Source organism: Dicentrarchus labrax, unplaced genomic scaffold, assembly GCF_905237075.1.
Source record: "Dicentrarchus labrax unplaced genomic scaffold, dlabrax2021, whole genome shotgun sequence".
Lineage (NCBI taxonomy): Eukaryota > Metazoa > Chordata > Actinopteri > Moronidae > Dicentrarchus > Dicentrarchus labrax.
Genome location: NW_026136713.1, coordinates 23577912 through 23605564, shown reverse-complemented (window position 1 = coordinate 23605564; position 27653 = coordinate 23577912). Strand labels below are relative to the sequence as shown.

At 38.2% G+C, this 27653-nt stretch overlaps 3 protein-coding genes and 1 long non-coding RNA gene across 4 annotated transcripts; 2 read left to right on the top strand and 2 right to left on the bottom strand.

The window, feature by feature from the left end:
* The first annotated feature begins 212 nt into the window (after nt 1–212).
* On the top strand, nt 213–4362 carry LOC127374619 (selenoprotein T2-like). The gene is made up of 6 exons (XM_051420172.1): nt 213–470; nt 1048–1158; nt 2835–2961; nt 3042–3129; nt 3313–3444; nt 3531–4362. The coding sequence occupies exons 1-5, from the start codon at nt 256–258 to the stop codon at nt 3432–3434; spliced, it is 663 nt and encodes a 220-aa protein (XP_051276132.1). The 5' UTR covers nt 213–255; the 3' UTR covers nt 3435–3444; nt 3531–4362.
* A 52-nt stretch (nt 4363–4414) lies between these two features.
* On the bottom strand, nt 4415–5986 carry LOC127375138 (mucin-17-like). The gene is made up of 6 exons (XM_051420971.1): nt 5957–5986; nt 5392–5648; nt 5077–5341; nt 4882–4928; nt 4590–4831; nt 4415–4458 (listed from the first exon to the last, which is right to left on the bottom strand). Exons 1-6 carry the CDS (start codon nt 5984–5986, stop codon nt 4415–4417), a joined length of 885 nt encoding a protein of 294 aa, XP_051276931.1.
* Nucleotides 5987–7448: 1462 nt separating this feature from the next.
* On the top strand, nt 7449–27340 carry LOC127374629 (E3 ubiquitin-protein ligase RNF4). Its single transcript, XM_051420192.1, has 8 exons — nt 7449–7607; nt 16906–16936; nt 17055–17238; nt 17316–17395; nt 24360–24372; nt 24457–24580; nt 26658–26709; nt 27005–27340. The coding sequence occupies exons 2-8, from the start codon at nt 16925–16927 to the stop codon at nt 27152–27154; spliced, it is 615 nt and encodes a 204-aa protein (XP_051276152.1). The 5' UTR covers nt 7449–7607; nt 16906–16924; the 3' UTR covers nt 27155–27340.
* On the bottom strand, nt 24576–26661 carry LOC127374720 (uncharacterized). Its single transcript, XR_007887235.1, has 3 exons — nt 26170–26661; nt 25165–25251; nt 24576–25055 (listed from the first exon to the last, which is right to left on the bottom strand). It is a non-coding gene; the product is annotated as an uncharacterized LOC127374720 (long non-coding RNA).
* Nucleotides 27341–27653: the final 313 nt, after the last annotated feature.

Sequence of the window (27653 nt, the reverse complement as noted above, 5' to 3'; positions counted from 1 at the left end):
TAAAATGCATCTTATTTTTAAACTCATCATCTGTTAAATGTTTAACATCAGAAGAATAACTGCTGCAGCAGACAGAAAGTCCAATAAAATGAACATTATATTATATATTATATTATTTACTGCTGAAACAAAGTAGTACAGAGAACTTGAGTTAATGTATTTAAACGTCCACTGCGCGACTCTTTTATTGTGAAGTCTACCGGAAGTGCAGTAGCGGATAATCGTGTCCGCGGACAGATCGGTGTCCCAGCAGTCATGGCGGAGTACAGCCAGGCCGGCCTCCTGGCTGCTGTGCTCCTGTTCACGGCCCTCACGGTCCGGGACGTTTATGTCGGGAGATCGAGCCCGCAGCGCGGACAGCAGCAGGCCGACAGCCGCGGCCTTTCCCCGGACACTCTGCCGGACACAGAGCCCGGGAAACCCGCCAAACCCGCCCTGTACAGCGGGCCCGTGCTCCGGTTCCAGTACTGGTGAGTGTGTTAGCACGACGGCTAACAGCTAGCGTCATATAATACTGTCTCTGAAGCTCAATAATAGTAAATATAATCAAACATTATATTAATAATGTTTTTAATTGATTCATTAAATTCATTAAATTCAGTCTTTAATTTAAAACACTTTATTTTGGTAAATCTTATACAGAATCTGATTTCCTGTTCAGTTCATAATCCGGATCAATATGTGACAATAAATGTAACTGCTCTTGTATCAGGTACATTAAAGATGTCTTATTAATCTTTATTACAGACACTGATTGTATAGAATATATATTCAAATATCGATTTTATATAAATCATCAAATAAAATCTTTAGATTCCTCCAGATGTTTGTTTGTTTGTTTCAGACCAATTATTGATTTGTACTGTGTTTCAGGGTGACATAATAATGATCATTCACACTGATCATTAATCAATATCAGAATCACAATACAATGTTTTTTCTCTAATTGATTCAGTTCTATGTTCATAATGTAGTCGCTCAGGTGGTCCAGGTTGGGTTCCGGACTGGGTGACCTGGTACTCCTGACCTGTGTCTTGTGTCTTTCAGTATCTCCTGAGGTTACAGTAAAGTGTTCCAGGAGTACTCTCGAGCCATCAGCCAGCTGTACCCGGACATCCGCATCGAGGGAGAAAACTACCCCCCCACCCCCTTCAACAGGTGAGCTCTGACAGGTAAAACTAGGCATGTGTGCGATTAGTCGACTAGTTAAACGGCTGATTTCAGTCTCTACGTGACCTCTGCTGGCTCCGTTTTACTGTCATGATGGCGACTAAAACGCGCAACTAAAGGCTTTGAACTCCGGGGAAGAAGTGAAGGCGTTTCCAGCAGCAGCAGAACCATTTCCAGCAGTAGTAGAACCGTTTCCAGCAGCAGCAGAACCGTTTCCAGCAGTAGCAGAACCATTTCCAGCAGTAGTAGAACCGTTTCCAGCAGTAGCAGAACCATTTCCAGCAGTAGTAGAACCGTTTCCAGCAGCAGCAGAACCGTTTCCAGCAGTAGTAGAACCGTTTCTAGCAGCAGCAGAACCGTTTCCAGCAGTAGTAGAAGCGTTTCCAGCAGCAGCAGAACCGCTTTCCAGCAGTAGTAGAACCGTTTCCAGCAGTAGTAGAACCGTTTCCAGCAGTAGCAGAACCGTTTTCAGCAGTAGTAGAACCGTTTTCAGCTGTAGCAGAACCGTTTCCAGTAGCAGCAGAACCGTTTCCAGTAGCAGAACCGCTTTCCATCAGCAGCAGAACCGTTCTCAGCAGTAGTAGAACCGTTTTCAGCTGTAGCAGAACCGCTTTCCAGTAGCAGCAGAACCGTTTCCAGCAGCAGCAGAACCGCTTTCCAGCAGCAGCAGAACCGCTTCCAGCAGCAGCAGAACCGTTTCCAGCAGTAGTAGAACCGCTTTCCAGCAGCAGCAGAACCGCTTTCCAGCAGTAGCAGAACCATTTCCAGCAGTAGTAGAACCGTTTCCAGCAGTAGCAGAACCATTTCCAGCAGTAGTAGAACCGCTTCCAGCAGCAGCAGAACCATTTCCAGCAGTAGTAGAACCGCTTTCTAGCAGCAGCAGAACCGTTTCCAGCAGTAGTAGAAGCGCTTTCCAGCAGCAGCAGAACCGCTTCCAGCAGTAGTAGAACCGTTTCCAGCAGTAGTAGAACCGCTTTCCAGCAGTAGCAGAACCGTTTTCAGCAGTAGTAGAACCGTTTTCAGCTGTAGCAGAACCGTTTCCAGTAGCAGCAGAACCGCTTTCCAGTAGCAGAACCGCTTTCCATCAGCAGCAGAACCGTTCTCAGCAGTAGTAGAACCGCTTTTCAGCTGTAGCAGAACCGCTTTCCAGTAGCAGCAGAACCGCTTTCCAGCAGCAGCAGAACCGTTTCCAGCAGCAGCAGAACCGTTTCCAGCAGCAGCAGAACCGCTTTCCAGCAGCAGCAGAACCGCTTTCCAGCAGCAGCAGAACCGCTTTCCAGCAGTAGAACCGCTTTCCATCAGCAGCAGAACCGCTTTTCAGCAGTAGTAGAACCGTTTTCAGCTGTAGCAGAAACGCTTCCAGTAGCAGAACCGCTTTCCAGCAGCAGCAGAACCGCTTTCCAGCAGCAGCAGAACCGTTTTCAGCAGTAGTAGAACCGTTTTCAGCTGTAGCAGAACCGTTTTCAGCTGTAGCAGAACCGTTTCCAGCAGCAGCAGAACCGTTTCCAGCAGCAGCAGAACCGTTTTCAGCAGCAGCAGAACCGCTTTCCAGCAGCAGCAGAACCGTTTCCAGCAGTAGAACCGTTTCCAGCTGTAGCAGAACCGTTTCCAGCAGCAGCAGAACTGGTTTGAGCAGTAGAACCAGTCTCTCTCTGTGTCTTTAGGTGTTTCGGGAACCTGATCTCCTACCTGAAGCTCCTTGCCATCATGCTCATTGTCAGTGGTCAGAACCCCTTCCTCCTCCTCGGCCTCGACACTCCCAGAGCCTGGACCTGGAGTCAGGACAACAAGGTATCCGTTACTACAGAAACGCATGCATCAGCCGGTTACCACAGCAACCGCTTTAACCCCTCGCTGTCTGTGTTTGTCAGATCTTCTCCTGTCTGATGGCCTTCTTCCTCTGCAACATGATGGAGACTCACTTCCTGTCTACAGGAGCCTTCGAGATCACTCTCAACGGTGAGTTCTCATTGGTCCACAGCGTGATGTTGCTGTGAGCGGTGAGTTCTAATTGGATGAGGACAGGACAAGGCAAATAGAGAAAGAAGGAGGGAGTGGACAAAAGTAAGGGGGGGATAACGTTGTCCTTTGTCCTCTCTCTACTTCCTGGTGTAACAGTGTCTTTTGTCCTCCCTGTCTCAGACGTCCCGCTGTGGTCGAAGCTTCAGTCGGGTTACGTTCCGAACATTCAGGAGATCTTCCAGATCCTCGACACCCACCTGAAGATGAACCAGGTGGAGCCAATGAGCTTCTCATCTACATAGAGCTACACAGGTAAACACACACACACAGGTAAACACCCTGTTATCTGACACCTGTCTCTCTCTCACCTGTCTTTCTCTATCTCTGTCTGTCCTCAGCCGTGCTGCGTTCAGGAGTCCCGGCTCAGTGGGACTTTCAGCCGTTGGCGTTCATGAAGGTTCGGCCTTAAAGCAGACTCTGCGAGGCCAAGCCGGATGTCCCCTGCCATGGAAGGAGCGCTCCCTCTGCGTCGGACCCCAGCTCAGCACTACAGTACCCATAATGCACCAGTCAGCAGCGGTGCCCCCAGACTCTACTGGACTCTACTGGTTTCTGTTGGTTTTATTTATTTAGTTTGAGGTTTAAAATACGGTACCATTGTTAGCTTCATGCTAATTCGCCTCCGTCTGTACAGGAAGTTAGCTTCATGCTAATTAGCCTCCGTCTGTACAGGAAGTTAGCTTAATGCTAATTAGCCTCTGTCTGTACAGGAAGTTAGCTTAATGCTAATTAGTCTCTGTCTGTACAGGAAGTTAGCTTCACGCTAATTAGCCTCTGTCTGTACAGGAAGTTAGCTTCACGCTAATTAGCCTCCGTCTGTATAGGAAGTTAGCTTCACGCTAATTAGCCTCTGTCTGTACAGGAAGTTACCTTAATGCTAATTAGCCTGTGTCTGTACAGGAAGTTACCTTAATGCTAATTAGCCTCCGTCTGTACAGGAAATTAGCTTCATGCTAATTAGCCTCTGTCTGTACAGGAAGTTAGCTTCATGCTAATTAGCCTCTGTCTGTACAGGAAGTTAGCTTCATGCTAATTAGCCTCTGTCTGTACAGGAAGTTAGCTTCATGCTAATTAGCCTCTGTCTGTACAAGTGATGAATAATTAAAATCTGGTTAAGTTTGAATGAAAGTCTGAAAGAAATAAAAATAAAACTCATCAACATGAAAACAATGCCATGCTTTTATTGTGTAAACAGGAAATGATCTGCTGGTCTCTGTTGTCTTCACGTTAAAAAATAACGTGAAGACAGGTTGAAACAGGTGAGGACTGGTGGAGACAGGTGAGGACTGGTGGAGACAGGTGAGGACAGGTGGAGACAGGTGAGGACTGGTGGAGACAATAGAGGACTGGTGGAGACAGGTAGAGACTGGTGGAGACAATAGAGGACTGGTGGAGACAGGTGAGGACTGGTGGAGACAGGTTGAGACAGGTGGAGACTGGTGGAGACAATAGAGGACTGGTGGAGACAGGTAGAGACAGGTGGAGACTGGTGGAGACAATAGAGGACTGGTGGAGACAGGTGAGGACTGGTGGAGACAGGTGAGGACAGGTGGAGACAATAGAGGACTGGTGGAGACAGGTGGAGACTGGTGGAGACAATAGAGGACTGGTGGAGACAGGTGAGGACTGGTGGAGACAGGTAGAGACAGGTGGAGACTGGTGGAGACAATAGAGGACTGGTGGAGACAGGTGAGGACTGGTGGAGACAGGTGAGGACAGGTGGAGACAATAGAGGACTGGTGGAGACAGGTGAGGACTGGTGGAGACAGGTGAGGACTGGTGGAGACAGGTGAGGACTGGTGGAGACAGGTGAGGACAGGTGGAGACAGGTGAGGACTGGTGGAGACAATAGAGGACTGGTGGAGACAGGTAGAGACTGGTGGAGACAATAGAGGACTGGTGGAGACAGGTGAGGACTGGTGGAGACAGGTAGAGACAGGTGGAGACTGGTGGAGACAATAGAGGACTGGTGGAGACAGGTAGAGACAGGTGGAGACTGGTGGAGACAATAGAGGACTGGTGGAGACAGGTGAGGACTGGTGGAGACAGGTGAGGACAGGTGGAGACAATAGAGGACTGGTGGAGACAGGTGGAGACTGGTGGAGACAATAGAGGACTGGTGGAGACAGGTGAGGACTGGTGGAGACAGGTAGAGACAGGTGGAGACTGGTGGAGACAATAGAGGACTGGTGGAGACAGGTGAGGACTGGTGGAGACAGGTGAGGACAGGTGGAGACAATAGAGGACTGGTGGAAACTGGTGAGGACTGGTAGAGACAGGTGAGGACTGGTGGAGACAGGTGAGGACAGGTGGAGACTGGTGGAAACTGGTGAGGACTGGTGGAAACTGGTGAGGACTGATGGAGACAGGTAGAGACAGGTGGAGACAGGTGAAGACAGGTGAGGACTGGTGGAGACTGGTGGAAACTGGTGAGGACTGGTGGAAACTGGTGAGGACTGGTGGAGACAGGTAGAGACAGGTAGAGACAGGTGGAGACAGGTGAAGACAGGTGAGGACTGGTAGAGACAGGTGAGGACTGGTGGAGACAATAGAGGACTGGTGGAAACTGGTGAGGACTGGTGGAGACAATAGAGGACTGGTGGAAACTGGTGAGGACTGGTGGAGACAATAGAGGACTGGTGAGGACAGGTGGAGACAATAGAGGACTGGTGGAGACAGGTAGTAATGTAATATTGAGACATTTTTATCTACAGAGGAAGCAGCTCCTCTTCTGGTGGAGTCCGCCATGTTTCTACAGTCACACAGCACCTCTCCTCTTCCTCCTCTTCCTCATTCTCCTCCTCTTCCTCCTCCTCTTCCTCCTCTTCTTCCTCCTCCTCTTCCTCCTCCTCTTCCTCCTCTTCCTCATTCTCCTCCTCTTCCTCCTCCTCTTCCTCCTCTTCTTCCTCCTCCTCTTCCTCCTCCTCTTCCTCCTCTTCCTCATTCTCCTGCTCCTCCTTTATTGATTCATTGATCTGTAAACTCACAAATATATTCAACAAAACAAATAATTAGCAAAAGAAAATTCTGTAAAAAATCTAAAGCAAACAATACTATTTATTATTGATCATATAATATTAATATTGATAATATAATACAATTATTGATCATATAATATTAATATTGATAATATAATACAATTATTGATCATATAATATTAATATTGATAATATAATACAATTATTGATCATATAATATTAATATTGATAATATAATACAATTATTGATCATATAATATTAATATTTATAATATAATACAATTATTGATCATATAATATTAATATTGATAATATAATACAATTATTGATCATATAATATTAATATTGATAATATAATACAATTATTGATCATATAATATTAATATTGATAATATAATACAATTATTGATCATATAATATTAATATTTATAATATAATACAATTATTGATCATATAATATTAATATTGATAATATAATACAATTATTGATCATATAATATTAATATTTATAATGAAATACAATTATTGATCATATAATATTAATATTGATAATATAATACAATTATTGATCATATAATATTAATATTGATAATATAATACAATTATTGATCATATAATATTAATATTGATAATATAATACAATTATTGATCATATAATATTAATATTTATAATATAATACAATTATTGATCATATAATATTAATATTGATAATATAATACAATTATTGATCATATAATATTAATATTTATAATGAAATACAATTATTGATCATATAATTACTGATCATAAAATATTGATAATATAATACAATTATTGATCATATAATATTAATATTGATAATATAATACAATTATTGATCATATAATATTAATATTGATAATATAATACAATTATTGATCATATAATATTAATATTGATAATATAATACAATTATTGATCATATAATATTAATATTGATAATATAATACAATTATTGATCATATAATATGACTGATAATAAACTATTGATATTGATAATATAACATTAATGTTGATAATAAGATGTGTGACTGGAGGAGTTCAATAAGGAACACAGATTAAGTGTTTATTGATTATTATATAATAACAATATGATGATTTAATAAAGATTAATAAACATCCTCACAGTCTGTTACTAATCATTGATTATAATCGATCATTAGAAATAATCAATAACTGTTTAATAATCAGCTGATTGACTGGCTCGCGCTGTCAGACAGCAGGTGGCGGGAATGAGGCTCAACTCTGCTTAACGACTTCCGGTATAGAAGAAGAAGAAGCTGCTGCAACCGGCGGTAGAAGCTAACGTTAGCATTAGCTGCTGTTCGTTTGTTCCCAGGTTGTGATGTTTCCGTGTGTTAGCGTAGCTACACTGCAGCTAACTGCTAACTGCTAACAGGAGAGAAACCACACTGACGGTGAGTGAACGCTGCTAACTGTTAGCTGCATGCTAACTGTTAGCTGCATGCTAACGGCTAACTGTTGTTACCGGTTACTGAGGGCGGATCTGTTCTCTGAATAACACTACAGTTTAACCACAGTGTGTCATTATTGAACGTTTATTTAAATGAGTGAATGAACGTTAACCGGAGCAGGACACACTTTGGAAGGGGAACCGATTTTATCACAACACCTGCTACAGCCGGCTGCTAGCTAACTGAGAGCTAACTGAGAGCTAACTGGCTGAATGATTAAATACAGTTAACGTTAATTAAATACAGTTAACGTTAATTAAATACAGTTAACGTTAATTAAATACAGTTCTAAACTGTCAGGTTGGTTAGCATGATGCTAACAGAGCAGTTAGTGTGACCCTAAAGACAACTTCCTGTCTGTGACCTGAAGTAATTTCATCATCAGGACTTATTAATAAAATCATTAATGACATCATGTTTAATTAGTAAAGTAGTTTAAAAACAGGCACACAACCATTTACAGGACAATTAGCTGATAATGATCCTGATCAGCCTTCAGTTACCAAGCTCCTCTAGAACACTACGTTCTCTGAATGCTGGGCTACTTGTGGTTCCTATAGTCTCTAAAAGTAGAACAGGAGCCAGAGCCTTCAGTTACCAAGCTCCTCTCCTGTGGAACCAGCTTCCAGTTGTGGTTCGGGAGGCAGACACCCTCACCACATTCAAGAGTAGGCTTAAGACATTCCTCTTTGATAAAGCTTATAGTTAGGGCTGGATCAGGTGAGTCCTGAACCATCCCTTAGTTATGCTGCTATAGGCCTAGACTATCGGGGGATTTCCCATGGTGCACTGAGCTCCTCTCTTCCTCTCTCTTTCTGCACTCATTCATGTCCCATTAATGCATGTTACTAACTTCACTTCTTCCCCGGAGTTCTTGCGCTTTCTCGTCTCGCAGGTTCTCATGGATCCTGGTGGAGCCTCCTGCCATGGTCCTGCTAGATTACCATTGCCAATACTGTTGTTGCTGTGCACCTGTCTGTCTGTCTCTCGCTCTCTCTCTCTCTCTCTCTCTCTGTCTGTCTGTCTGTCTCTCTCTCTCTCACCCCAACTGGTCGAGACAGACGACCACCCACCTAGAGCCGGAGGATCTGTCCTAGGTTTCTGCCTTTTAACAGGCAGTGTTTCCTTGCCCTTGTCTCCAAGGTCTTGCTCATGGTGGTACTGTTGGGTCTCTGTAATTAATGTTATAAAGAGTTCGGTCTAGACCTGCTCTATTTGAAAAGTGTCCTGAGATAACTTCTGTTATGAATTGGTGCTATACAAATAAAATGTAATTGATCAGTAATCAATACTCACATTAATCAAACTAATACAGTCAGCAACCTGATCAGCCTTCAGCAGTTAGCTAGTGTTTCTGTAGTGGAGACTAAACGTTAACAATGATCCATATCAGCAGTTTGAATCCAACTAAAAGCTCCCTGCACCAAACTCCCTTTAAGAAATATCACATTTTAACAATTCCTAACGTGTTCGTAACAACACGTAACTCTAGAAACACGAGCTAAAGGCCGTCATATGTCCACAGTCTGACTGTCAATACAGGATCAATATCATCCATAAAGATACAGTGTATACTGATCAATAATCCATAAAGATACAGTGTATACTGATCAATATCATCCATAAAGATACAGTGTATACTGATCAATAATCCATAAAGATACAGTGTATACTGATCAATATCATCCATAAAGATACAGTGTATACTGATCAATATCATCCATAAAGATCCTGCCAGGATTGGCCTGGTAAATGCTAGATCACTAGCGAACAAGACTTTTGTCTTTAAGGACTTCTTCACGTCCCGAGGATTGGATTTCCTCTGTGTGACTGAGACATGGCTGAGTGTTGGTGAATCCAGCGCTTTCACTGAACTTTTACCCCATGATTGCTGCTACTTTAACCCCTCGCGGACGTCAGGCCGAGGAGGAGGAATAGCGACCGTCTATAAGAGCCATTATAAATGTAAGCAGTTATTGCTGTCATCCTCTTTCACCAGCTTTGAACTGAGCTTATTTGAGCTTGGTCGCTCTCACACAGTGTTGTGTGCTGTGGTCTATCGGCCTCCCAAGTACAATAAGGTCTTTTTAAATGACTTTTCTGATTTCCTGGCTGAAATCATGCCTAAATATGACCGTGTTCTTATTGTTGGGGATTTTAATGTTCATGTGTGTTGTCCTGATAAGCCAATGGCAAAGGGGTTTCTAAACCTCATTGATTCTTTTAATCTTGTGCAATCTGTGTCTGGACCCACACAAGAACACAGACACACACTTGATCTTGTCTTATCATATGGTTTGCCCGTTTTTAACCTAGAGATACGTGACACAGTGTTTCCTGACCATATGCCTGTATTATTTGAGGCTGCTCTTGCCTGTCATACAGTTAAACCTCGCGCTGCTGCTCGGCGCTGTCGCATTATTAACCCTTCCACTGCTGTTCAGTTCTCAGTTGCTTTCAGTCAGAACTCCATCATTCCTGAGTCTGTGTGCAATTCAGAAGAGCTTACCTCATGGTTTCACTCCACCTGCCAAACTGTTTTAGACACTGTGGCTCCATTAAAATCCAGGCAGCCTAAAACTAAATCTGAGCCCTGGCTAAATGACACAACTCATGCTGTCAGACGTGAGTGCCGTAGAGCTGAGCGCAAGTGGAAGAAGGACAAACTGCAGGTGTCTTTTCAAATGTTAAGGGACTGCTGGCGTCATTATCAGAAAACTGTGAAAGATGCTAAAAGAAAACATTTCTCGGATATTATCCAGTCAAACTGTCACAAGCCTTTGTTAAACACTATTGACTCAGTTCTTAATGCCCCACAAACTGCCTGTATGGAGGCGTCCCCTGCTGTGTGTGGAAACTTCCTTCACTTTTTTATTGATAAGGTCACTTCAATTAGGGCTCAAATCTCACCTTCAGCTTATGACCCCTCAATCTCTGTTCCCTGCTCTGCTGTTTTTGACCATTTTGAGCCTGTGACTTTTTCCTTTTTACCGGAGGTTGTTGGTCATTTGAAGCCCTCGGGTTCTCCAAATGATGCTGTCCCCCCTCGACTATTTAAAGAGGTTTTCCCCACTGTAGGACCATCTGTTATTGCAGTCATAAATAGCAGTCTGTCCTCAGGTGTGGTCCCTTAAAATTTTAAACATGCAGTAGTGCAACCTCTGATTAAAAAACCTGCTCTAGATCCTGCAGTTCTTGCTAATTTCAGGCCTATCTCCAAATTGCCTTTCCTTTTAAAAAATCCTGGAGAAGGTTGTGCACAGTCAATTAATGGCCTTTCTGGAAGAACATAATATCCTAGAGGTTTTCCTATCCGGTTTTAAAACCCTGCACAGCACCGAATCAGCTCTCTTGAGAGTTTTTATTGATATCTTTTGAGCTACTGACTCTGGTGACTGTGTTATCCTTGTGCTTTTAGATTTAACTACTGCATTTGACACAGTGGATCAGTGGGTCCTCCATCGCCCGTCTCCAGATGGTACAGAATGCTGCTGCATGTCTTTTAACTGGCACACGTAAACATGAGCACATTTCCCCCATTTTAGCCTCACTCCACTGGCTGCCTATTCAATTTAGGATCCATTTTAAAATTCTTTTATTTGCTTTTAAATCCCTGAATGGTCTTGCCTCGCCCTACCTCTCTGAGCTTCTACACCCCTATATACCCATCCGCCCCCTCAGGTCAGATGATCAGCTGCTCCTGAGTGTGCCTAAAACTAAGCGGAAGCTCAGAGGGAACCATGCCTTTGCTGTGTCTGTTCCTAAATTATGGAATGATCTGCCTCTGCACGTTAAACAGGCCTCTTCTCTGTCTGTTTTTAAATCCCGTCTTAAAACCCATCTCTTCTCTGTGGCCTTTGACACCTAGTAAGATGTCGACTTTATTTACTTGATTTAATTTCTTATTTTGCTTATTATTGCGCGGCTATTATTTTTAGTCATGTTTTATGTCTTTTCTTTTTTCTTATTTTATGTAATTCTGCGCCTCGTGAGCTGTTATGTCTTTTATTTATGATGTCTTATTTATTCTCCTGTACAGCACTTTGGTCAACTTTGGTTGTTTTAAATTGCTTAACAAGTAAAGTTGGATTGGATAAAGATTCAATTCAATTTCAATTAAATTCAGTTTTATTTGTATAGCGCCAATTCATAACAGAAGTTATCTCAGGACACTTTTCAAATAGAGCAGGTCTAGACCGAAATCCTTATAACATTATTTACAGAGACCCAACAGTACCACCATGAGCAAGCACTTGGCGACCAGGGCAAGGAAAAAATGCCCGTTAAAAGGCAGAAACCTAGGACAGATCCTTCGGCTCTAGGTGGGTGGTCGTCTGCCTCGACCAGTTGGGGTGAAAGAGAGAGACAGAGAGACAGACAGGTGCACAGCAACAACAGTATTGGCAATGGAAATCTAGCAGGACCATGGCAGGAGGCTGCACAAGGATCGATAAGAACCTGCGAGACGAGAAAGCACAAGAACTCCGGGGAAGAAGTGAAGTTAGTAACATGCATTAATGGGACATGAATGAGTGCAGAAAGAGAGAGGAAGAGAGGAGCTCAGTGCACCATGGGAAATCCCCCGAGAGTCTAGGCCTATAGCAGCATCACTAAGGGATGGTTCAGGACTCACCTGATCCAGCCCTAACTATAAGCTTTATCAAAGAGTAATGTCTTAAGCCTACTCTTGAATGTGGAGAGGGTGTCTGCCTCCCGAACCACAACTGGAAGCTGGTTCCACAGGAGAGGAGCTTGGTAACTGAAGGCTCTGGCTCCTGTTCTACTTTTAGAGACTATAGGAACCACAAGTAGCCCAGCATTCAGAGAACGTAGTGTTCTAGAGGGGTAATAGGGTACTATGAGCTCTTTAAGATATGAAGGGGCCTGACCATGAAGAGCTTTATAGGTGAGGAGGAGGATTTTAAATTCTATTCTACATTTTACAGGGAGCCAGTGCAGAGAAGCTAGTACAGGAGAGATGTGATCTCTTTTTCTAGTTCCTGTCAGTACTCGTGCTGCAGCGTTCTGAATTAATTGGAGTGTTTTAATGGACTTATTGAGGCAACCTGATAATAAAGAGTTGCAGTAATCCAGCCTTGAAATAACAAATGCATGGATTAGTTTTTCTGCATCTGTCTGTGATAGTATGTGTCTAATTTTTGTAATATTACGTAAATGAAAGAAGGCAGTCCTAGAGGTCTGCTTCATGTGGGAATTAAAAGACAAATCCTGATCAAAGATAACTCCAATATTCCAATAACAGTGGTGCTAGAGGCCAAGGTAATGCCATCTAGAGTAACTATATCTTTAGACAGTGAGTCTCTAAGGTTTTTGGGGCCAAGAACAAGAATTTCATTTCTTTCTGAGTTCAAAAAATCAGAAAATTGCAGCTCATCCAGGATTTGATGTCCTTAAGACATGTTTGTAATTTAGATAATTGATTAATTTCATCGGGCTTGATCGATAGATATAACTGCGTATCATCTGCATAACAGTGAAAGTTAATGGAGTGATTCCTAATAATGTTGCCTAAAGGGAGCATATATAAAGTAAATAGTATTGGTCCAAGTACAGAACCTTGTGGAACTCCATGACTAACTGTAGTATTTATTGAAGATTCATCATTAACATGTACAAACTGCGAACAATCTGATAAATATGACTTAAACCAGCTTAGTGCGGTTCCTTTAATGCCAATTTGATGCTCAAGTCTCTGTAAAAGAATATTATGGTCAATGGTGTCAAATGCAGCTCTAAGATCTAATAATACAAGTACAGAGACAAGTCCATTGTCAGAAGCAGTCAGAAGGTCATTATTAACTTTAACCAGAGCTGTCTCTGTGCTGTGATGAACTCTAAATCCTGCCTGAAAATCCTCAAATAAACTATTGTTATGTAGAAAGTCACACAACTCTTTGGCGACTACTTTCTCCAGAATCTTAGAGAGGAAGGGGAGGTTAGAAATCGGTCTATAGTTGGCTAAAACCCCTGGGTCAAGAGTGGACTTTTTAAGAAGGGGTTTAATTACAGCTACTTTAAAGGACTGTGGTACATATCCTGATAATAAAGAAAGATTAATCATATCCAGTAAAGAAGTGCCAATTAAGGGAACAACTTCTTTAAGCAGCCTAGTTGGGATCGGGTCTAATAGACAGGTTGATGGCTTCGATGAAGAAATGATTGAAGTTAACTGATGAAGATCGATAGCAGAAAAACAGTCTTAATATATATCTAAGTTTACATTGGCAGAAGTCCCTGAACTTGGAGAGCCACTGATAACTGTTGATGGCAGTTGGTGATTAATTTTCTCTCTAATAGTAATAATTTTGTTATAAAAGAAGCTCATGAAGTCATTGCTACTTAAGTTTATGGGGATATGTGGCTCAATAGAGCTGTGACTCTCTGTCAGCCTGGCTACAGTGCTGAAGAGGAACCTAGGGTTATTCTTATTTTCTTCTATTAGTGCTGAGTAATAGGCTCCTCTGGCATTACGGAGGGCCTTTCTATAGGTTTTAAGATTAACTTGCCAAATTGAGCGATATTCTGATAATTTGGAAGAGCGCCATTTCCTTTCAGATTTCGTAGCTATTTGTTTTAACTGGCGGGTTTGGTGGTTGTACCAAGGTGCTAGTTCCTATGTTTAAATAATTTCCTTTTTATAGGAGCGATAGAGTCTAATGTTGATCGTAGTGAGCCTGCAGCACTATCGACAAGATTATCAATTTCAGAGGGACTAAAGTCATTATAGGACTCTGTTAAATTCAGACATGGCATTGAATTAAACACTGAAGGAATCTCCTCCTTAAATTTAGCTACAGCACTGTCAGATAGACATCTGCTGTAGGAAGTTTTGCCTAATGGCTTATAATCTAATAGTATGAATTCAAAAGTTATTAAATAATGGTCAGATAGGAAAGGATCATGTGGGAAGACTATTAAATGTTCAATATCAATGCCATATGATAGAACAAGATCAAGAGTGTGATTAAAACAATGAGTTTGTTTATTTACACTCTGACAGAAGCCAATTGAGTCTATTAATGATATAAATGCATTACTAAGGCTGTCATTGTTAACATCCACATGAATATTAAAATCACCTACAATAATTACTTTATCTGATTTAAGGACTAAGCTTGATAGAAACTCTGAAAATTCAGATATAAAATCAGAGTACGGTCCAGGAGCGCGGTACACTATAACAAATAGAACTGGCTGCAGTGTTTTCCAGGATGGGTGAGAAAGACTAAGAACAAGGCTTTCAAATGAATTATAATTTAGTTTAGGTTTAGGGTCCATTAAAACGCTCGAATCATATATGGCTGCCACTCCACCTCCTCGGCCTGTGCCTCGAGGAATGTGAGTATTAATATGACTGGGGGGGGTGGATTCATTTAGGCTAACATACTCCTCGTGGGACAACCAGGTCTCAGTAAGACAAAGTAAATCAATATCATAATCTGATATTAATTCATTCACTAAAACAGCTTTAGAGGACAGAGACCTGATATTTAACAGTCCACATTTCATTCTCTTATTTTGTGCTACTGAGGAGTTGGTTTTAATTTTTATTAGATTTTTTATGTTGAACTCCTCTTGTTTTTATTTCTTTAAATAGTTTAGGTGGTCGGGGGACAGACACAGTCTCTATGGGGTTTTGGGTGGGTGACTGTTCTAAAGAAAGCTCAGAGAAGTGTGTAAGACAGCAGCTCTGCTTCCTGGTCCCAACTCTGGACTGTCAGGTTTTAGAAATAAACTTCGCCATATTTCTAGATAAGAGAGCCGCTCCATCCAAAGTGGGATGGATGCCGTCTCTCCCTAATCAGACCAGGTTTTCCCCAAAAAGGCTTCCAGTTATCAATGAAGCCCACATCGTTTGCTGGACACCACCTCGACAGCCAGCGGTGGAATGACGACATGCGTCTATACATGTGATCACTGGTCACATTGGGGAGGGGTCCAGAGAAAACTACGGTGTCCGACATTGTTTTAGCATAATTACACACCGACTCCACATTAATCTTAGTGACCTCCGATTGGTGTAAACGGGTGTCGTTACCGCCGACGTGGATAACAATCTTACTGTATTTACGTTTATCTTTAGCCAGCAGTTCTAAATTTGATTCAATGTCGCCCGCTCTGGCCCCAGGGATACATTTAACTATGGCCGCTGGCTTCACTAACTTCACATTTCTGACTATGGAGCTGCCAATAACCAGAGTGGGTTCCTCAGCGGGTGTATCGCTGAGTGGGGAAAATGTATTGGAAACATGAATGGGTTGGTGATGAACTGTGGGCTTCGGTGTTTTAGTCTTCCTTCGCTCAGTCACCTCCCTGTCTTCCCGGCTGCTCGGGAACTACCGGAGGAACTACCGGAGGAACTACAGAGCTAGCAGAAGCTACCTTCGGTTGGACCACACCGGCTACTGGGGGCTGGCTAACTATAGCGGCTAAAGATATCTCAGTGGTGCGGTACCGTTCCTCTAACTCACTAAGCCTCGCCTCCAGCGCAGTAAATAAACTACCCTTAATACAAGAACCATTATCGTTAAAGGAGGCAGAGGAATAACTGAACATCTGACACACTGAGCAGGACAGAGCAGAGGGAGAGGGAGAAGCCATAGCTAACTGCTAATGCAGTGAGAGATACAGCGTATACTGATCAATATCATCAATTCTGATCAATAGAATTGATTGGTGGATCATTCACTGTCTGTGTGTGAGTGATGGCGTTACCATAGTAACTACTGGTTCTCTGCTTCCTGTGTGCCTGAGAGAGTCTCTGATTGGCTGTAGCTTGCTAGATATTGATCCTCATAGATATTCTTCTGGCATCAGCGAGCTCTCTGGTCGGATGTTCTTCATGTTCATCATCATCAGTCACTACTATTAGTGTAGTTGTTGCTACTGTTGTTGCTGTGCGTCTCTTTCGCTCTCTCACCCCAACTGGTCGAGACAGACGACCACCCACCTAGAGCCGGAGGATCTGTCCTAGGTTTCTGCCTTTTAACAGGCAGTTTTTCCTTGCCCTTGTCTCCAAGGTCTTGCTCATGGTGGTACTGTTGGGTCTCTGTAATTAATGTTAAAGAGTTCGGGTCTAGACCTGCTCTATTTGAAAAGTGTCCTGAGATAACTTCTGTTATGAATTGGTGCTATACAAATAAAATTGAATTGAATTGAATGAGGTCTGATATGGTCTGATGTGTTTCTAATTGACCCTCTGTGTGTGTTTCTTCCTCAGTGTCTTCGGTGTCTCTGATATGAGCAGCTCTGTAAGTTTCTTCTTCCCTTAAACAGACGAGGCTGTGTAGCGATTTGTAAAAAGGAAGTTCAAAATAAAGTAGGTCTTCAGTATAATCAATAATAATAATAATAATAATGTGTGTTCAGGCTCAGAGGAAGAGGAGGACCACAGGAAGTCCTCTGGGTTCCAGATCCAGCACCAAGACCAGCAGAGGGGTTAACGCTAGGAGGACGGCTGTCACTAACAGAGCGGCTAACATTAGCAGGACGTCAGATGGTGACCCCGCTCCCCCCACAGAAACCATCGACGTGATGGACAACACTGAGGACAGTCAGTACAGATCAGTGCTCTCTGTTATTGATTAGCATGGTCTGATCTGATCAATAATCAATAACTGGTGTGTTCAGGTGTGGAGGAGGTGGTGGATCTGACCTGTGAGGGATCAGAGGCTCCTGTGGTCGACCTGACCAACAACGACTCAGTGCTGGTAACAAACATTAATCACACGCTAATAACAAACATTAATCACACGCTTATAACAAACATTAATAACAAACATTAATAATATACTAGTAACAAACATTAATAACATGCTAATAACAAACATTAATAATATACTAGTAACAAACATTAATAACACGCTAATAACAAACATTAATGATATACTAGTAACAAACATTATAATATACTAGTAACAAACATTAATAACATGCTAATAACAAACATTAATAACACGCTAATAACAAACATTAATAATATACTAGTGACAAACATTAATAACACGCTAATAACAAACATTAATAATATACTAGTAACAAACATTAATAACACGCTAATAACAAACATGAATAATATACTAGTAACAAACATTAATAACATGCTAATAACAAACATCAATAACATATACTAGTAACAAACATTAATAACATATACTAGTAACAAACATTAATAACATGCTAATAACAAACATCAATAACATATACTAGTAACAAACATTAATAATTTACTAGCAACAAACATTAATAACATGGTAGTAACAAACACTAGTAACAAACATTAACATACTGGTAACAAACATTAACATATACTGGTAACAAACATTAACATATACTGGTAACAAACATTAATAACACGCTAATAAACATTAACAATATACTAGTAACAAACATTAATAACATGCTAGTAACAAACATTAGTAACATATACTGGTAACAAACATTGACATGCTAGTAACAAACATTAGTAACATGCTAGTAACAAACATTAGTAACATGCTAGTAACAAACATTAATAACATATACTAGTAACAAACATTAACATGCTAGTAACAAACATTAATAACATACACTAGTAACAAACATTAACATACTAGTAACAAACATTAACATGCTAGTAACAAACATTAGTAACATACTAGTAACAAACATTAGTAACATACTAGTAACAAACACTAGTAACATATACTAGTAACAAACATTAACATGCTAGTAACAAACAGTAACATGCTAGTAACAAACATTAATGACATATACTAGTAACAAACATTAATGACATATACTAGTAACAAACATTAATAACATATACTAGCAACAAACATTAATAACATATACTAGTAACACATTAACATGCTAGTAACAAACATTAACAACATATACTAGTAACAAACATTAATAACATACGCTAGTAACAAACATTAATAACATATACTAGCAACAAACATTAATAACATACTAGCAACAAACATTAATAACATACTAGTAACAAACATTAATAACATATACTAGTAACAAACATTAGTAACATACACTAGTAACAAACAGTAATAACATACACTAGTAACAAACATTAACATGCTAGTAACAAACATTAATAACATATACTAGCAACAAACATTAATAACATACTAGTAACAAACATTAATAACATATACTAGTAACAAACATTAACATACTAGTAACAAACATTAACATGCTAGTAACAAACATTAACATGCTAGTAACAAACATTAATAATATACTAGTAACAAACATTAATAACATACTAGTAACAAACATTAATAACATACTAGTAACAAACATTAACATGCTAGTAACAAACATTAATAACATATACTAGTAACAAACATTAATAACATACTAGTAAAAAACATTAATAACATATACTAGTAACAAACATTAACATGCTAGTAACAAACATTAACATGCTAGTAACAAACATTAACATGCTAGTAACAAACATTAATAATATACTAGTAACAAACATTAATAACATACTAGTAACAAACATTAATAACATACTAGTAACAAACATTAACATGCTAGTAACAAACATTAATAACATACTAGTAACAAACATTAACATACTAGTCACAAACATTAGTAACATATACTAGTAACAAACATTAGTAACATATACTAGTAACAAACATTAATAACATATACTAGTAACAAACATTAATAACATATACTAGTAACACACATTAATAACATATACTAGTAACACATTAACATGCTAGTAACAAACTAACATGCTAGTAACAAACATTAGTAACATATACTAGTAACAAACATTAGTAACATATACTAGTAACAAACATTAGTAACATATACTAGTAACAAACATTAATAACATATACTAGTAACGAACACTGGTAACAAACATTAATAACATACTAGTAACAAACATTAACATACTGGTAACAAACATTAATTCAATTCAATTCAATTTTATTTGTATAGCGCCAACTCATAACAGAAGTTATCTCAGGACACTTTTCAAATAGAGCAGGTCTAGACCGAACTCTTTAACATTAATTACAGAGACCCAACAGTACCACCATGAGCAAGCACTTGGCGACAAGGGCAAGGAAAAACTGCCTGTTAAAAGGCAGAAACCTAGGACAGATCCTCCGGCTCTAGGTGGGTGGTCGTCTGTCTCGACCAGTTGGGGTGAGAGAGAGAGAGAGAGAGAGCGACAGACAGACAGACAGGTGCACAGCAACAACAGTATTGGCAATGGCAGTCAAGCTGGACCATGGCAGGAGGCTCCACCAGGATCCATGAGAACCTGCGAGTATATAACATATACTAGTAACACATTAACATATACTAGTAACAAACATTAATAACATATACTAGTAACACATTAACATATACTAGTAACAAACATTAATAACATACTAGTAACAAACATTAATAACATACTAGTAACAAACATTAGTAACATATACTAGCAACAAACATTAGTAACATATACTAGCAACACATTAACATATACTAGTAACAAACATTAACATATACTAGTAACAAACATTAGTAACATATACTAGTAACAAACATTAATAACATATACTAGTAACAAACATTAATAACATATACTAGTAACAAACATTAGTAACATATACTAGTAACAAACATTAGTAACATATACTAGCAACAAACATTAGTAATATATACTAGCAACAAACATTAGTAACATATACTAGTAACAAACATTAATAACATATACTAGTAACACATTAACATATACTAGTAACAAACATTAACATACTAGTAACAAACATTAACATGCTAGTAACAAACATTAATAATATACTAGTAACAAACATTAATAACATACTAGTAACAAACATTAATAACATACTAGTAACAAACATTAGTAACATATACTAGTAACAAACATTAGTAACATATACTAGTAACAAACATTAATAACATACTAGTAACAAACATTAATAACATATACTAGTAACAAACATTAATAACATATACTAGTAACACACATTAATAACATATACTAGTAACACACATTAATAACATATACTAGTAACACATTAACATGCTAGTAACAAACTAACATGCTAGTAACAAACATTAGTAACATATACTAGTAACAAACATTAGTAACATATACTAGTAACAAACATTAATAACATATACTAGTAACGAACACTGGTAACAAACATTAATAACATACTAGTAACAAACATTAACATACTGGTAACAAACATTAATTCAATTCAATTCAATTTTATTTGTATAGCGCCAACTCATAACAGAAGTTATCTCAGGACACTTTTCAAATAGAGCAGGTCTAGACCGAACTCTTTAACATTAATTACAGAGACCCAACAGTACCACCATGAGCAAGCACTTGGCGACAAGGGCAAGGAAAAACTTCCTGTTAAAAGGCATAAACCTAGGACAGATCCTCCGGCTCTAGGTGGGTGGTCGTCTGTCTCGACCAGTTGGGGTGAGAGAGAGAGAGAGAGAGAGAGAGAGAGAGAGAGAGAGAGCGACAGACAGACAGACAGGTGCACAGCAACAACAGTATTGGCAATGGCAGTCAAGCTGGACCATGGCAGGAGGCTCCACCAGGATCCATGAGAACCTGCGAGTATATAACATATACTAGTAACACATTAACATATACTAGTAACAAACATTAATAACATATACTAGTAACACATTAACATATACTAGTAACAAACATTAATAACATACTAGTAACAAACATTAATAACATACTAGTAACAAACATTAGTAACATATACTAGCAACAAACATTAGTAACATATACTAGCAACACATTAACATGCTAGTAACAAACATTAGTAACATATACTAGTAACAAACATTAATAACATATACAAGTAACACATTAACATATACTAGTAACAAACATTAACATATACTAGTAACAAACATTAACATGCTAGCAACAAACATTAATAACATATACTAGTAACAAACATTAGTAACATATACTAGTAACAAACATTAATAACATATACTAGTAACACATTAACATATACTAGTAACAAACATTAACATACTAGTAACAAACATTAACATGCTAGCAACAAACATTAATAACATATACTAGTAACAAACATTAGTAACATATACTAGTAACAAACATTAATAACATATACTAGTAACAAACATTAATAACATATACTAGTAACAAACATTAATAACATATACTAGTAACAAACATTAATAACATATACTAGTAACAAACATTAATAACATATACTAGTAACACATTAACATATACTAGTAACAAACATTAATAACATATACTAGTAACAAACATTAATAACATATACTAGTAACAAACATTAATAACATGTACTAGTAACAAACATTAGTAACATATACTAGTAACAAACATTAACATGCTAGCAACAAACATTAATAACATATACTAGTAACAAACATTAATAACATATACTAGTAACACATTAACATATACTAGTAACAAACATTAATAACATATACTAGTAACACATTAACATATACTAGTAACAAACATTAATAACATATACTAGTAACACATTAACATGCTAGTAACAAACATTAATAACATACACTAGTAACAAACATTAGTAACATATACTAGTAACAAACATTAGTAACATATACTAGTAACAAACATTAACAGCATATACTAGTAACAAACATTAGTAACATATACTAGTAACAAACATTAGTAACATGCTAGTAACAAACATTAGTAACATATACTTGTAACAAACATTAGTAACATGCTAGTAACAAACATTAGTAACATACTAGTAACAAACATTAATAACATACTAGTAACAAACATTAACATGCTAGTAACAAACATTAATAACATACACTAGTAACAAACATTAGTAACATATACTAGTAACAAACATTAGTAACATGCTAGTAACAAACATTAGTAACATGCTAGTAACAAACATTAGTAACATGCTAGTAACATACATTAGTAACATACTAGTAACAAACATTAATAACATATACTAGTAACAAACATTAGTAACATATACTAGTAACAAACATTAGTAACATATTCTAGTAACAAACATTAGTAACATGCTAGTAACAAACATTAGTAACATACTAGTAACAAACATTAGTAACATATACTAGTAACAAACATTAGTAACATATACTAGTAACAAACATTAGTAACATGCTAGTAACAAACATTAGTAACATGCTAGTAACAAACATTAATAACATATACTAGTAACAAACATTAATAACATATACTAGTAACAAACATTAATAACATATACTAGTAACAAACATTAACAGCATATACTAGTAACAAACATTAATAGCATATACTTGTAACAAACATTAGTAACATACACTAGTAACAAACAGTAACATACTAGTAACAAACATTAGTAACATATACTAGTAACAAGCATTAACAGCATATACTAGTAACAAACATTAGTAACATACTAGTAACAAACATTAGTAACATATACTAGTAACAAACATTAGTAACATACTAGTAACAAGCATTAACAGCATATACTAGTAACAAACATTAGTAACATACTAGTAACAAACATTAGTAACATATACTAGTAACAAACATTAGTAACATATACTAGTAACAAACATTAATTCAATTCAATTCAATTCAATTTTATTTGTATAGCGCCAATTCATAACAGAAGTTATCTCAGGACACTTTTCAAATAGAGCAGGTCTAGACCGAACTCTTTAACATTAATTACAGAGACCCAACAGTACCACCATGAGCAAGACCTTGGTGACAAGGGCAAGGGAAACACTGCCTGTTAAAAGGCAGAAACCTAGGACAGATCCTCCGGCTCTAGGTTGGTGGTCGTAATAACATATACTAGTAACAAACATTAGTAACATGCTAGTAACATTAATAACACGCTAATAACAAACATTAGTAACATGCTAGTAACAAACATTAATAACATACTAGTAACATTAATAACACGCTAATAACAAACATTAGTAACATGCTAGTAACAAACATTAGTAACATGCTAGTAACAAACATTAGTAACATGCTAGTTACAAACATTAGTAACATGCTAGTTACAAACATTAGTAACATACTAATAACAAACATAATACTAGTAACATTAATAACATGCTAATAACAAACATTAGTAACATGCTAGTAACAAACATTAATAACATACTAGTAACATTAATAACATGCTAATAACAAACATTAATAACATGCTAATAACAAACATTAATAACACGCTAATAACAAACATTAATAACACGCTAGTAACAAACATTAGTAACATGCTAGTAACAAACATTAGTAACATGCTAGTTACAAACATTAGTAACATGCTAGTTACAAACATTAGTAACATGCTAGTAACAAACATTAATAACATACTAATAACAAACATAATACTAGTAACATTAATAACACGCTAATAACAAACATTAATAACACGCTAATAACAAACATTAATAACACGCTAATAACAAACATTAATAATATACTAGTAACAAACATTAGTAACATGCTAGTAACATGTTAATAACAAACATTAATGACATGCTAACAACATGCTAATGTGTTTATTGAGATGTCTTCAGTTTTCAAACTGACTCTTCTTCTTGTTCTTTGCTGCTGCTGTTGTTGCTGTGACGTCCCAGCTGGTAGACGAAGGTAAAACTTTACTCACTTCAGGTTCAGTCATCATTCTTAAATAAAGTTTCACTAAGTAAAATGTGTGTGGTTGTCCTCCATCAGGTCCTCAGAACAGGAGAGTCACCACAGGGGAGAGTTACGTCGTCAGCAGTGATGAAGACGAGGACACGCCCCCTGTCCTCAACGCTGCAGTCATATCGTCTCTACAGACCCACAGCTCCTCCAGGTAATAGACTGATCCATTGTTACTGTTACACAGGGCCGGCCCAAGCCTCCATGGGGCCCTAAGCAAAATTGGATTTTGGGGCCCTCTATTACTGCCAATGATAAGGATTATTGATCATTCACACACCTACTATAAACGTATTCTACTTATTCTACTCTGTCATTACGAATACACTTACTTAACTTAACTAAATGTGAGAACTTGAAAATGATGCAGCTTATTTTCTACAGCAATAGCTTGTAATAAGAAAACAAACTGCCAGTGGAACAACTGAAAATTGCTTGAGAAGTTTTGAAATAATATGGATTTGTCTAAAATCATGTACCTTGTCATATGATTATATCTTCTATCTTATATTAAAAAAATATTCATCTCAGGAAGTTCTGCAGTGCACTGAGCAATTAAAGGCTGTTTACAGCTGAGGTTGCAGAGAGGACAGTGGGCACAGTGGATGGAGCAGAGGATAGAGATGGACCTGAGATGAAAAACATGTCCCTTGTCATATGATTATATCTTATATTAGTATATCTTCATGAGATAATTTGACTAGAAATGAAATATATATGGTGACAGTGTTTGATCACCTGATTCATCAGCCTTGGCTGCTCCTGAGGAGGTGGATTGCCCCTGGGCTGAGTCAGTGCCTCCTCCTAAATACTTTAACAGTGCTCCTGGGGAAGTTTCATATAACGTATGAGCATCATAGGGAGTTGATGTAAAAGGAATATGTTTATTTACTCACATAAATGACTGTGCTCTGCAGCAAACAATAGCAAACAACATACCTCAAACTATAAGTTTACTAAATTAATTCATTAATGCAAAACCATATTGCTAGCAAACATCACCGCGTTTGTAATTAACGTTATTAAACATTTGCTATCAAACGTTCTTATCAAAAACGTTGTTTTGATGCCAAAAAGCGACCCAGAATAATATAAATACACTGAGAATCAATTTATTCAAAGTATTACACAAACACAACAACGTTAGCTTGAATAGTAAGCTATCTATCCTATATAATCCTATATCTATCCTATATAATCCTATATCTATCCTATATAATCCTATATCTAACCTATATAATCCTATATCTAACCTATATAATCCTATATCTATCCTATCTAATCCTATATCTATCCTATATAATCCTATATCTATCCTATATCTAACCTATATAATCCTATATCTAACCTATATAATCCTATATCTATCCTATATAATCCTATATCTATCCTATATAATCCTATATCTAACCTATATAATCCTATATCTAACCTATATAATCCTATATCTATCCTATATAATCCTATATCTAACCTATATAATCCTATATCTATCCTATATAATCCTATATCTATCCTATATCTAACCTATATAATCCTATATCTAACCTATATAATCCTATATCTAACCCATAAGAGAGAAGTAGTACGGCGAACTAATGTTAGCTAGCAAATTTGCTATTATAGGCTAACGTATTTGGAACAAAATATCAACAATAATTAGGGACTTTCCTAATTTCAGGGAACTTTTCAAAATCTCCTTGACACCAAATGTTACATTACCAATATACATATATAACATACCTTTATCTTGTTGTTTTTTCTCCTCTTCCTTTTTCTTTTTTCTGCCCCTGAAGGTAACGTTAAGTCCTTTTTTGTGACATCTTTCACCTGCTCCTGGGCTCCTGGATGCTCAGTGCGTACTGCACGGTTGGGTGCACTGCACACGTTACTAGCAGAGATCTGACATTTCGAGCAGAGAGGCAGTAGGAAACTCACACATGGAAAAAAATAATGAAATACTTTTTTCTTTCTTTTTCTTCTTAAGTTAATTGCTCTTGGGGGCCCCCTAGTGGTCACGGGGCCCTAAGCAGCTGCTTAGTTTGCTTATGCCTTGGGCCGGCCCTGCTGTTGCATCATCTCTAGTTAAGACTGATCCATTATTACCGTTACATCATCTCTAGTTAATAGACCGATCCACTGTTACCTTTAAATCAGCTCCAGGTAATAGACTGAGCCACTGCTATATATGTTAATGTGTAATGACAGCTGAGTCTGTTTGTGTGTTTCAGGTCAACTCCGGGGACGATCAGCTGTCCTGTCTGTCTGGACTCGTACTCTGAGGTGAGACTCAAACACACCTGTTACACACCTGATACACACCTGTTACTCACCTGTTACTCACCTGTTACACAGTCCTGTAACGTCAGGATCATAATTGATCAACGTCTTCATTTACTACACAAATAGAATCACAGTCAGATCTACTCTAATGATCGACCCCTGATGTTGATTTTATCTGTTGTTGTTGTTGTTGGAGTACGATTACTGTCTGTGATTGGTTAGATTGTCTGCTGTTGCCTGTGAACAGCAGGTAGAATCCTGCTCTCTGATTGGCTGGTTGTGGTTACCTCCACAGATCGTCGAGAGCGGCCGATTGGTTGTTTCCACTAAATGTGGTCACGTGTTCTGCAGCCAGTGTCTGAGAGATGCTCTGACATCATCACACACCTGCCCTACCTGCAGGAAGAGACTGACCCACCGCCAGTACCACCCCCTCTACATCTGACATCACACTGACATCACAGGATGCTTTTGTACTCAGTGATCACTGATTGATTATTGATTAATGTATATTATTGATTATATTGATCTAGTTTGTTTTCTGCAGGTTGTTGTTTGTTTCTGATCGTTTCTGCAGCTGGATTTTATTTTTACTGTGGATGATCAATAAATTCTATTCATTCCTGTGGAACTGTGTTCTTGTTGTTCACTACAACAACAAACAACAACAAACAGCAGAGGGCTCTACTATACAGTGAGCTAACTGTCTTATCCGGCTGAGTTCAGGTGAACTCATTCTACAACAGTTGGATCTTAACTGAGGTATGTTGTCATGGTGATTAAGGAGCAGGTTATCTTGGTTAACGTACCCCTATCAACCTGCTCTGCTCCGCCTGGAAGAATACTATACTGAACACTATTAATATATACATATACAGACTATATATTCAATTCAATTCAGTTTTATTTGTATAGCGCCAATTCATAACAGAAGTTATCTCAGG

Excerpts from the sequence above, each read along its gene's own strand:
- LOC127374629 (XM_051420192.1), top strand. Across the intron at positions 17,239-17,315 it reads GATGGACAACACTGAGGACA|GTGTGGAGGAGGTGGTGGAT; the intron begins GTCAGTACAGAT and ends TGGTGTGTTCAG. Across the intron at positions 26,710-27,004 it reads GTCTGGACTCGTACTCTGAG|ATCGTCGAGAGCGGCCGATT; the intron begins GTGAGACTCAAA and ends TTACCTCCACAG.
- LOC127375138 (XM_051420971.1), bottom strand. The coding sequence starts at position 5,986 with ATGAGGAAGAGGAGGAAGAGGAGAGGTGCT. Across the intron at positions 5,649-5,956 it reads GGAGGAAGAGGAGAGGTGCT|TCCTCACCAGTTTCCACCAG; the intron begins GTGTGACTGTAG and ends TGTCTCCACCAG. Across the intron at positions 4,929-5,076 it reads TCCACCAGTCCTCTATTGTC|TCCTCTATTGTCTCCACCTG; the intron begins TCCACCAGTCTC and ends TGTCTCCACCAG.